The sequence below is a fragment of the Balaenoptera borealis genome (assembly GCF_965194805.1).
Source record: "Balaenoptera borealis genome assembly, chromosome: 20".
Lineage (NCBI taxonomy): Eukaryota > Metazoa > Chordata > Mammalia > Artiodactyla > Balaenopteridae > Balaenoptera > Balaenoptera borealis.
In genome coordinates, this window is record NC_138879.1 from 19038918 (window position 1) to 19050984 (window position 12067).

Below are 12067 nucleotides of genomic sequence, written 5' to 3' on the forward strand. Positions count from 1 at the left end.
AGACTTGTGTGCTGTTTCCCTGTATCCTCCCATCTGCTGGCCAGAGGACCCACCCCACAAACTGACCAGATGGAGAGGTGTGCCCCCAGCCTTGGCCACGTTTCCGCCCCACCCCCCAGAACGAGCACACACCACAGAAGCCAGCTCAGCTGTGAACTATTGGATTTGAGACAGGAATAGAACAAATCGGGGGGCTAGAGAGTAAGAGGGGGGAGAGAGTGGTTTAAATAGGGGAGGCCGGGGAGGTTCAGTGATGGGGGAGGGAGGCAGGTATTTACAAGAAGGCTCGGGGGGCCAGAGGCTCATCTTGGAATATTTTATAACAATATAAATAAGATTCTGGTTTGCTTTTCCTTTTCGTCTCGTAAAGGAGAGAGAAGTGCAGAGTTCGATTCTGTACAAGGGGGCAGCGGCAGAAGGCCGGCCGGGCGGGTCACTGGGCGTCCACCCGGAAGGACAGCAGCTTCTCGGAATGCATGTTGTTCAGGGTCCGCAGGTCCGGCAGCTTGAGCAGCAGCTTGGTGAAGCGGGAAGTCTCCGAGGGCCGGTTCTTCAGCACCAGAGCCCGAAGAGCCCGCAGCAGCGTCTCCTGGAGCTGCTCCACCGAAGCGGAATTCTCCATGCCCGAGCGGTCTGTGGGGAAGACGACGGCAGTGAGGCAGGCTCCCTGAGCTCCTCTGACGAGGAGGACCCGGAGGCCTGCGAGGACGCGGCGGCGGCCATGCGGCCTCTCCCCGAAGCCCCCCAGAGGGCCGATGGGGAAGGAGGAGGAGGGGGAACATGACTCCCTCTCCAAGAGCAGGAGGTGCCTGCGATCTGGGAGCCCCGGCTCAGCAGGGCTGGCCCCCTCCCACCCCACCAGGCCGCTCTCCTTCCCTGAACAGGCCAAACACGCCCAGGCTCCCTTGCTTTTTGTTCTGTAGTTCCCTCTGCCTGGGATGCCCTTCCCCCTCTCTCTGCCTGGCAGTATCTTTACTTGTCCTTTGAGGCCCCACTCAAGTGTCACCTCCTTCCCCAGCTCCCCAGGCAGAAATAGTTGTGTGTGCTTCCAAAGCCCTTGGTTCATGCTTCTACTGTGACACTTATCTCACTGTTTTATAATTAGTCGGGCATGAGTCTGTCTCCTGAGCTAGACTGTGTCTGAATCATGTCTGTATCCCCAGTGCCCGGGTGCAGGGCCTGGCCTAGAGTAGGTACTCCATAAAAGGTGTGTTGAATCGAACTGCGTCCGCCTCCTCCCGGGGTCAGGCTCAGGCGAGAGCCTGACCTACCTGCAGAGACGAGCACCACCGCGGTGAAGAGGCCCAGCTCCTCCTCGGTAAGCGCCAGGGAGTTGAGCTTCTCGCTGAAATCGAACATGGCATTGAGCAGGTCTCCCATGCCCATAGCGCCGAGCTCCTGCAGGCTGTAGGTGGTGCGGCTCAGAAACATCACTGTCTGGTCCTTCACGTTGAACAGCGACGCAAAGCGTACCATCAGCACCTAAAGCGGGGACAGTCATCCTGGGTGGAGTGGGAGGAGCAATTGCCAAGTTGCCCCTAAAGTTTTGTGAAAGGGTTACTGGTGCTGCCTTAGATTTCCCAGTCAAGACTGGGGCTAGTTTCTGAGTGAGCAATGAGGCGGCGGGGGGTGTGGGGGGTGCCAGGTGTTAGGATGGGGAACATCCCACTGGCTTTGGAATCCAGCCTGAATCTGAGTCTCAGCCTTGTCACTCCCTGTGACCTTGGGCAAGGCACTTCACCAAAGTTAATTTACTCATGCCTAGAACGGGAATAGCGCTGTACCCTAAAGTGTTATTTTAGGGTAGTAGGATGTAATTAGACCCCAGCTGAGATGACAGAAGTCCCAGCCATCCATAGGCAGGACTAGGGGGGATTCTGCCCCTTCCTTCATCCGTCACGAGTAAGGTTTCAGAGCCCCTGCCCACCCCAGACACCCTTTCTGCTGGATCCTTCCCAAGGTCAAGAGCAGGGAGCACAAAGGGTCACTCACCTCAAAGGTGCCAGCCTTAAGCAGGGTGACCTGGTCGTGCTGAGAAAGATCACGGAAGCCAGGGATGTGCTTGGCAAACTCTACCACCTCCCTCACAGCGGGCGTGAAGCTCATGGAGAAATCCTCCCAGATCTCCTGCACAGTTCGCCCACTGCGTCCGTGCGGGTACATGTTCATGGGACATGCCTGGAAGAGGAAAGAATTTGGGGAGGGGAGTATCAGTCAGGCTGCCTCAGATAGGCTTCCCCAGCAGTGCTGGGCCCCAGATTCTGCTTGTGTTAGAGTTGTGGCCTTGGAGGATGGGTCTTTCAGGTAACGTAGCAATCAGGTGCCCGGTGGAGATCAGGGATTCCCAGGCAGAGCCCTTCCTACAGGGCTGAACATCCTCCCTGCACCTAGCCTTCAGGCACACCCAGCGGCCCTGTGCTAAATCCAGTCTCCCCAGTCCCCTGCCCACTTCACCCCCAATGCCCTCACCAGCAGAACGTTCTTGGAGTTGCCCTGCCGCAGACTGTTGGCAGGTGCTTCGCCTTCTGGGGCTGGGTACACGTGGGTGGGGCACAGATGGTGCCCATTGCTGTTTGGCTGGTGGCAGCTGTGATGGGCAGGGCCAGGGGGCCAGGTGGGAGGGTAAGAGGAGGGAGCCTGGCGTAAACTGTTCAGGGCCTCATTATGACGCTGGGCGGCCATGATGTTGTTGTCATTGGGGGCAGGCGGGCAGCCCTGACTTTCCCAGTGATGTGGGGTGGTGGCTGGAGGGTTGCCCGAGGCATGGTTGGCATTTAAGTTGCCAGGTGAGGTGCCCAGCTTGTCATGGGCGTAGGTGAAGATCTCTCGGTGGGCCCGGGCTACCTGGGATATCACATCCTCCACTGTGGGCTCAGGACTTGGGGATCGGGGAGGCGTCAGCTGTTGTGGGAACTGGGAGAAGCCCACCAAGGGTGAGGGGGCAGGGGCTGGGGGTGGTGAGGGGCCCATGGGGCTTGAGGTGGGGTGCTGGGTGGGTGGGGTCTCCAGCGGGCACTGGCTGCTTAGCTGGTTGTTGGCCAGGTTCATGGCACTCTGCATCTCAGCCAGCATCCGCTGCTTCTCTCGTTTGGGGATGCGCCCAAAACGCACAGCTGTGACAGGATGAGAGCAGTGTCAGGAAATTCTCATACACACTCACATGCTTCTCTTCCTTCCTCCTGAATGGGCAAGCCCCTTAGGGCTTGGGGTTCCACATAAAACCCACAAGGCCACACCCATCGAGGGGGTTTTCCAAGTAGGAATTACGGTAAGAGGTGACCAGAGGGACTAATGGGAAAGATGTGTGTGTTTACCTGAGACCCGATGAAATGTGGGCATCCCCTATGCAAATGAGATGCCTAGTATTGGGCCTTTTTAAGGGAGGGATTAATTCAGAAACTTCCGAGTGGAAGAAAGGGGGAGGGGAAGGCGAGGGGAAGCTCGTGGGCACGGTGCTGCCTCACCATCTCGAGACATGCCCACGGAGAGACACTTCTTGAAGCGACACTGCTGGCAGCGGTTACGATTGATGCGGACGATGGAGCAGTTCTCATTTTTCAGACACCTTTTGTACTGGATGTTCTGCTGGATGCTCCGACGGAAAAAGCCCTGTGGAGCAGGGGCAGCTAGTGAGCACCTCCGTCTAGGCCAGGCCTATGTGTCCTGTGGGAGAGGGTCACCTGCCCTTACCCACACCCTGCCTCACCTTGCAGCCCTCACAGGCATGCACGCCATAGTGGAAGCCCGAGGCCACGTCCCCACACACCTTACACAGTAGCACCATGCCATTCAGCTCTGCGGGAAGAGAGGGGCAGTGGGTGAACAGGGCAGGTTTCTGAGTGGCCAGAGAGCTGGAGGTTTTCTGAGCTGGAGATTGGGCGGGGGGGCGGGGGAGGGGGAACTGAGGAGGAGCTTCAGTATCTAGGGGGCACTCGAATGAGCAGACAGGGCTGACAGCAGCTGGTGCAACTCTAGGAGAAATCCCTGAGGCCAGCGTAGGTCCTGGGAATAACTGTGTCACATGAATGTCAACTCCCCACCTCAGCCGGGACACCTTCCCTTCCCCCCAAATCGGCTGGAAATTTACTCACTGGTGATGTTGCTGGTGCTCTTGCTGGGGGACACTCGGTTGCTGTCTTCCAGGGCCACTTGTAGACCCCTGGGGGGGCTCCCGTTATAGAAGGAGGAGGATGACGACAACGAGGAAGATGAAGAAGAAGGGGAACCATCGTCACCCAAGCTGGTTGGAGTGCTCCCAAAGGAGCGAGCTGGGTCCTGGGTGAGGGAGCCAGTGGGTGATGGTGGGAAGTAGGTGGGACAGCCTTGGGTCAGGGACTGGAAGCTGCCATTCGAGCTGTCACTGTAGAGGGACTCGGGGCTGGTGCGGTTTGGGGAGGAGCCGCTGGAGCCGATGTAGGTGATGACGCCACCTGGCAGGAGAACCCAAGGGAAAGGCGTGTCTACCGCCATATATCTTTGGTCCTAGGTCACCACTCTGCCCATCCCTCACCTGCCTCCCAAAACACTGTTGGATACCCAGAAGTTAACCATGTGAAACACCTAATCTTGGAGTCCCCAGAAGAGCCACAATAAGCAACTCCCCAACACATACCAGACATGGCCAACCAACCACCGCAACTCTTGGCAGGTACATTCAGCTTCTGCCTGGCGTGTGAGGTACCTCTCTAGAGGCATGACCTCTGTGATGCTCTGTGAGTATTTCACATATGTACCAACCCCCCACCCCCGCCCTGGATGCCTTCCTTTAGAATATCAACCGCAGCTAATGACTTAATTGTCAGCAGCTGACCTCGGGATGGGATGAGCAGCTGAAAACCATTCATAATGCCCAGGCTTCAAAAAAAAAAAAAAAAACCAGCTGCTGATTTTCATACCAAGACCATTCCAGGGATGAGACCATGGAGGGGCAGCTAGCCAACATTGAGGAGAGTGGGGGTCTTACAAGAGTAAAACAATCACATTCCCTCAAAACTGGAAGACGTATTCTCCAAAGGTACTGTTCCCCTGGCCTCCAAGATCAAGAGTCAGAGTGGACTCTATCCCTGAATCCAGGAAGGGCTTAACAGTATGAGTTGCAGGAGTTGGAAGTGAAGGACAAACTGTCCAGCCTAAGGCTTTGGAATTCCCCCTTCTAGATCTCTCTGCCTGATGACAATGACCTTGGCTCTCTGGCCATTCAGAGACTTTGGCCCTCTAGTTATATTGCCAACCAGGTGGCTGTGTTCCCATTGCATTAGCAGGAGAAAAAGGTGACCTGCCTGCCACACCTTTGCCAAGTACCTCGCATGGCCTGCCATGGATGGGGTGGGAGGAGGGAGGATCCCAGGACACGTGTGAGCCGACACAGGGCATGCCACCGTGTCTACAGAGGCACATGTCTTGCTCACCCACTGACACACACTAAGCTGGGCAGAGCAACCCTAAAATAGCTCAAGGTTGGTCAGGGTGAACCGAGTTCCCTGTAAAATAATTGCACAATAGATCAGCTCCTACAGTTTCAGGGCTGAGGTGGGGGAATGGGATATTTATTTGGTGGTAAATGAACCTGACCCAGTTCAGCCATCCCCCAAAGAGAAGTAAGACTCATCCGAAGAGACTTCCACCTGGAAGTGTGGGGCACACTCAAAAGAGTCTAGTTTTAGATCTGGATCTATCACCAGCAACTTGATTTGTGACCCAGAGGAAATCAACTCCCCTCTCTGGGTCCCAGTTTTCCTTTCTGTGAAAAAAAAAAGATGAAAGAGACTTAATATCCTTTCAGCTATGTTTCTGGGATGTAGTTGTTTTGAGGGAAGTCCTTAGGAGACAAACTGCTTCTTGTGTGGTGGGAGTAGGCGTAAGACAGTGTTTGCAGGACTAAGAAACGAGATGCTTGGGGAACAGAAAGAATTTGTAATGGGGAGAAGCTGAGTCTAAAGACAGTACGGTGAGGTAGGTGCAAAGAGAATAAAGAGGAAAAGAGTGAGGAGAAGGGTGGCTAGATGTGAGGTCCCCTTGAGGAGTGTAAACATGAGACCACGAGAGGTCAGGGATGGCTCTGTCTTACTCTGCATCGGTTATGGGGAAGGAGGAGGGGGCCGGGCAGGCGGACAGGAAAAGGAGGCAGGCGGGGGCGGTGAGTCAGCCCAGCTTCACCCAGATCTCGGCGGGGCGGGGCGGGAGCCGGGCCCTCAGCCGGCCTCACGTCCCGGCTCCACGTGTGCCTCTTGCACGTGGCTCCCCAACGAGGAACCCCAGAACCCGAGGTTCCGCCCTCTCCGCTTCCCGTCAATTGGGAGCAGCAGCCCCGCCCCCCGTCCCGCCCCTCCTCGGCGTCCGGGGTCCCAGTCTAGGGCTGGGCCCCTCACGCCAGCTGGGTCAGGACTACTAAGGGGAGGAGAGAAGGGTACACGCGTTGCCGGAGCAACGGGGGGCGGAGCTCATTATGTAACGGGGCCGGGAGGCAACCACCAATGGGGTGGCGGCCACGGCTTCTGCAGAATGAAAACAAACGCAGCACGTGGGCCCGGCTCCGCAGCCATGTGAGCGCTCCGGGCTGCCGGGGCGCTCTGGGTGTCCTTCCTGGGGCAGAGCACCACTCGTGGGGCTCCTCAAGTGCCGCTCCCTACTGAGGATTCACCAGTGAGATCCGACCCATTCCCCCAGCCCCTCCTGCCTGGAACCCAGATCGCCCCATTGCTTCTCGAGTTCCCTCGAGCCTGCAGGAACTAAGGGAAGAGGAAGATTGGAAGGAGGGGGTCCTCCTTCCGAGAAGTCCAGGCATGCCACAGCTGCAGGGGGTGGACAGATGGGGGCGTTTCGGGGCACTGCTCCAAAACTCCCAGTTCCTGTAAACTGTTCATCTCACCACACGTACCCGCTCTCCATTTCCTCCTTCCCCGCGATCCGAGTCCTTCAGGCTAAAGAGAGGGGCTCTGAGGGGTGATGGTGGGGCGCCTCCGGGCGCATTCCCAGGCCGAACAACACGCTCTGGAAATCCCAGCCTATGGCCCCCATCACGCTAGCAAATCCCCAGGCCGAGGGAGTCTCCAGTCCCTTACAAAGTTCCTTACAAAGGCGTAGATGGAGGAGAGGAGACAGTGACAGAGAAAGAATGATGGTAGCAAAGGAATCTTAGTACCTGTGTTGTTGTTGGAGTCCAGGGTCGTCATGTCTTCACCAGCTGACAGCGGTCATTCAAACTGGACCTTGACACAAACTGGAGATTACAATTGCCGCTGTCGCCCCCTGGGAACTGACCGAGGACGGGGAGTGGACCCCGCGGCTCACGATAAGGATCCTAGGCACCCTGCAGCAAGGTCTTGGGGTGGCCGACTGCAGCCCTGCAGAAGGGTAGGACGCTGAGGCAACGGAGGTCTGCTTTGCATGGGAAAAGCAAGAGAGTGTGGGGGAAGGGGGCGGAGGGAATCAGCCTGCAGTAGTTCTGGCTAGAAGGTAGCAAGGAGGGTCGGGTCTCTGCAGTGCCCGGGGTGCCGCTGCCTGAAGGCTCCGCAGCGCTGCAGGGTAGCGAATCTGGAGCTCCCGGTGCAAAAGTCCCAGAGGGAGAGAGGTTGCAGTCAGGAAGTAAGTACGTGATGGGAGAAACAGGGCACCCAGGCGCAAAGAAGCGAGACGTGTGCCCTGCTACGTTCCCTCGGCAGCAGTATTTCACTCTGCCAATCTCAACGGCCTTTTGCCCCAGCCTTTTTCTCTGGGACAGAGGGCTCTGCGCAGGCGCCAGCAACCCAGGGTTCCCGGGCCGCACGCGGCACTGGAGCAGGTACCATGTGATCCCAGGGAGCGCCTCGTGCCCCAGTGACACACTTTTCCAGCAGCAGGCACGTTGAGTTCCGTGCGCCTGCGTAAAGCCAAGCCTGTCGGGATATGTAGTCCATTGGCAAAGTGGGCGGACTGCGTATATTTCCCCGTTTCTGCCTCGCAAAAGCTCTTGCTGGAACCGGGGAGGAGCTGAGAGCCTTGTGGGGTGGAGTGCGCTGAGAGTCAGGGTGGCGTGTTTGGAAAGCCTGTATGGCAGAGGCATGTGAATTCCTGGGGAGGGGCTGGCAAGCTTGGCCGCTCCCTGGGAGATCAAAGCTAACAGCCCCTTTCTGCAAACCTTGCAAACGTGAGGGCTTCACGTGATTGCAGGACTGACTTCGCCTTGAGGTTACTGGTGACACGAGAGAGATGACAAGTAGGAATATCCCCTCGGTCAGGAGCTTAAGCTGAACTTCTGCTGCAGAGCCAAGTCCTGAGATGGAAAGGAAATGTGGCCCCTGTTCCATTCTACTCCCCTAGGGAAGGGAGTTGCCATGGGTGGGGGGGGACGTGGTGAGGATGTCCCTGGGGACTCCCTGTTTTTGTGTATGACACCACCCCACCCACTGAAGGTGACTTTGGGGTGAGTCATTTCCCTTTGTCTAGGAAATAAAAAGGACAAGCGAGGAGAACTTTGTGGTGAAAGTGCTTTGAAGTCCTAAAGGGGCCAGAGGTGAGGCAGGGCTTGGGGGCAGAGTGACACCCCCATCCCCACCCTCAGTGCTTCAGGGTAGCGTGGATTCCACGGAAGGGAACACAAAGACCATCTTAACCCTCCCTCCTTTACTGACGAGGAAAATGAGTCTTAGAAGAAGTGATTGGCCCAAGGTCAGACATCCATTGCTAGTTCATTTGACCACCATCAAGGAGGTGGGCCGACATGGAAGTGAAATGCTGAACAGGGGTTAGAAACAGCCGGCATCTCCCTTCAGAGGAGCAACTCTGCCCCATTGGCGAAAGAGGGTCTCCAGTCGAGGTCTATCCTGTTGGGGGGGGGGGTGGGTTTGGTCTCGCTGTGCGGCTTGTGGGATTCCCCAACCAGGGATTGAACCCGGGCCTTCGGCAGTGAGAGCTGGGAGTCCTAACCACTGGGCTGCCAGGTATTTCCCGAGGTCTATCCTGTTTGAGGACTTGGGTTGCGGGGAGAGCTGTGAGCCTCTTCCTGAAGCAGCCAAGTGAACCTGGGCCACCTGCTTCTTCCTGCTAGTCCCTTCTCAGCCCCACAGCTCCTAGGGAGGGTTTTTTTGTTGTCTTTTTTTTTTCCATACAGGAAGCCCTTCTCCACTTGTTCACAGATAGCTCCTGGGACAGCATTGATGGATGCCTGGAAACAGCTACCGAAAAGGTAAAGAAACGGAGGCGTGTGGACACCAAAGAAGGAGTAAGCTGGGTGGTGAGGAAGTAAGCAGAGAGGGCTGTGAGGGTGACTGAAGGGGAGGCGGTTGGGCAGCTGGCCTGACCACTCGCTGACCCTCTGACTTCCAGCGGAAGACAGATGGGCTCCCTAGAATGGCCTGGGCTTTAGCTTTGTTCCCTTGCCCCCAAGGACAGTGGGAGAGAGAGGGCAGTGGGCTCTTCCCTGGCCTGCCCTGGCCCCTTGGCCCAGAGCTGGGAAGCTGCAGCAGAGCGTGGGAGGACCTGGGAGGGGCTAGGACAAACAAGGAAAGAGGCTTTTCAGGAAAACTTGGTTCTGAACTCAGCCTCCACCCCCTCTCCCTCCTCCTGCTGGGCTCTGGAGGGAAAACTGGGAGGTGAGCTGCCATGTCCGGCAATGCATGCTCTCTGCGCCCTTCCTGAGTCTCCATCAGAGCCAGGGCCAGGGCCAGAGCCCAGGGACCTGCCAGGGCTAGACTCAAAATCAGGGACCTTGGTATGACCTCTAGCTCCCCACCAGCCCAGCAGCCCCGTCAGCACACTCCCTTTAGTTGCCCCGTTTGGCAACTACGGTTCTGCTTGCTGCTGTGGTCACCCTGCCCACCCCTTGTTCTACTTGCTGGTGTTTATCCCTATTCGGGGAGGGCAGGGGTCAAGACTCCCTCCCTGAGTTTACAGCCAGTGAGAGGGAGGAGGAAGCAGAGGCAGCCAGAGCTGAAATGCAGTCAGCCTGACTCTTGGCAAGAAGCTGGGTTGTTTTGCAGTCTGTGTGAGGTATGAAGGCGGAGGCAGGGAGGGAGGAGGCAAAGGAGGGGGGTTACTTCTGGGCCCTCCTTCCTCTGCACTTCTTATAGGGCCCCTCCTTTGCTCCCTGACAAAGAAGTAACTTTGGGATCTTCCTTCTACAACTGGAGAGAAGGATACAGAAAAATGACAAGGCAGGACTCTCCCTTGGCTCCAGAAGCTTCTGTCTATCCATCCTGCTCGTCTCTCTGTCAACAGCTGCTGGGAGAAGGACAGAGACTATGGGACTCAGAGCCACCAAATGGAGGGAGAAAAGGCTGGGTCGTCTGGCCTTTGGGAACCTGGAATAGAATCTAGCTTTGGCCTCTCTATGACCTCAACCTTGACCTAAGACAACAGGTGTATCTCAACACGGCCTCCCACCCCTCCTGCCAGCTGGACATTCCAGTTCACTTCTATACACACACACACTCTCTCTCTCTCTCACACACACACACACACACACACACACACACACACACACCTGTGCATGCTCACGCACCATATCTCCCATAGCGAAATTCAGCCCAAGAACAACATGGACCCTTAATAAACAGTGCCCAGATAGAACCATGGGGAACGGATGCATATCCAAGACCCAGCACAGCAAAGCACACCTGGCTCCATGTTGCCCACACTTCTGCTCAGATTCCTCAGAGTCTGGGATTCTAGACTGACCTCACCATTTAGGGGCCGGGTGGAATCCTGTGTGTGTGTATATGTTTCCAACTATGTCTTAAATTCTCTTGAATTTCTTTGGTCTGGGGAGGACAGCAGAAATAGGGTAGAGGAAGAGAAGAGAGTGAGAGCTCCAAGCTCTGGCCAGAGTGTATGTGTGATCATAGGATTATGAACGAGAGACTGCACGTGTGAGTGTGTAAGTGTGAATGGCAAGAATGTGTGTGGATGTGTGTGTTTGATCCAAGACCTATTTTCCTCATCAGTAGGATGCTCTGGGTAACAAGGCAACAACCTGTGCAAATCCTGGGTGGCCTAAATCTTGGGCTGACTGCTTGACTGACTGACTGACTGGCGTGGGTCCTTGCTGGAAACCAGGTCAGCCTTCAGTAGGTGCCTTCCTTCCCCGCTCCTTTCTCATGGAACGAACCACTGCCCCAGGAAAATAACCTGCCTGCCCAGGTGATGCAGACCCATGACAGAAACGCTGGGAATGCCCCAGACCCAGGCAGCAAGCCCTGTGCCTGGGAGAGACTCATTCCCGGCCCTACTAGATCCTTTTTCTGTTCTCTGAAAGACCAGCCAGCTTTCCCTAACCTACCAAAAGCTTTGATGTCTTGGGGAGAATTTCAGGAGAATTAAGTAGGAGGGTTAAAGTCCGAATTAATGTTTTCTCTGGGGGTGATAGAAAAAGGGAGGGTGAGGTATGATCCAAGGCTGGGTTCCATGGATGTGTTTTGCCTCAGATTCTATCTTTACCTCACTACTCCTTTTTCCAAGGAAAGGAAATAATAAATATGTATTAAGTACCAACTGTATGCCAGGTACTGGGCTAAGTGTGTTACACACATTATTTCATTGAATGTCCACGACAGCCCTATGCTGTAGGTCTCATTCTTAGTTTATTTATTTTTAAAATTTATTTATTTAGTTCTGGCCGCATTGGGTCTTTGTTGCTGCACGCGGGTTTTCTCTAATTGCGGCAAGTGGGGGCTACTCTTCGTTGCGGTGCGTGGGCTTCTCATGTGGTGGCTTCTCTTGTTGCAGAGCATTGGCTCTAGGCGCGCGGGCTTCAGTAGTTGTGGCTCGCAGGCTCAGTAGTTGTGGCCTGCGGGCTCTAGAGCACAGGCTCAGTAGTTGTGGTGCATGGGCTTAGTAGCTCCGCGGCATGTGGGATCTTCCCGGGCCAGGAATCGAACCCTTGTCCCCTGCATTGGTGGGCGGATTCTTAATCACTTGTGCCACCAGGGAAGTCCTCATTCTCAATTTAGAGATGGGGAATCTGAGACTTAGAAACATTTATTAACTTGCCCAGGACGCTCCAGAGACAAGGCAACTTGTCTTGAAGCTGTATTTGAAGTGAAGCGCTTAATATTGAGAAGATGTCACATTAAAGAATGGTGGAGTTAATGGA

General features: G+C 55.7%; 1 protein-coding gene and 1 long non-coding RNA gene across 4 annotated transcripts; one reads left to right on the forward strand and one right to left on the reverse strand.

Moving 5' to 3' along the window:
- Positions 1–145: 145 nt before the first annotated feature.
- Positions 146–8050, reverse strand: NR1D1 (nuclear receptor subfamily 1 group D member 1). Of its 2 annotated transcripts, XM_082373489.1 has the most exons (8): positions 7142–8050; positions 4092–4430; positions 3707–3795; positions 3465–3609; positions 2470–3113; positions 1993–2178; positions 1272–1482; positions 146–633 (listed from the first exon to the last, which is right to left on the reverse strand). In XM_082373489.1, exons 1-8 carry the CDS (start codon positions 7170–7172, stop codon positions 434–436), a joined length of 1845 nt encoding a protein of 614 aa, XP_082229615.1. In that variant the 5' UTR covers positions 7173–8050; the 3' UTR covers positions 146–433. The 2 variants fall into 2 exon arrangements, with proteins under 2 accessions (XP_082229615.1, XP_082229616.1); XM_082373490.1 differs by lacking the exons at positions 3707–3795; positions 7142–8050 and having other exon boundaries at positions 4092–4361.
- LOC309618969 lies at positions 7214–10716 on the forward strand. Of its 2 annotated transcripts, none has more exons than XR_014238688.1 (3): positions 7214–7353; positions 9089–9163; positions 10047–10716. It is a non-coding gene; the product is annotated as an uncharacterized lncRNA (long non-coding RNA). The 2 variants fall into 2 exon arrangements; XR_014238689.1 differs by having other exon boundaries at positions 7215–7353; positions 9114–9163.
- The last annotated feature ends 1351 nt before the right edge of the window (positions 10717–12067 follow it).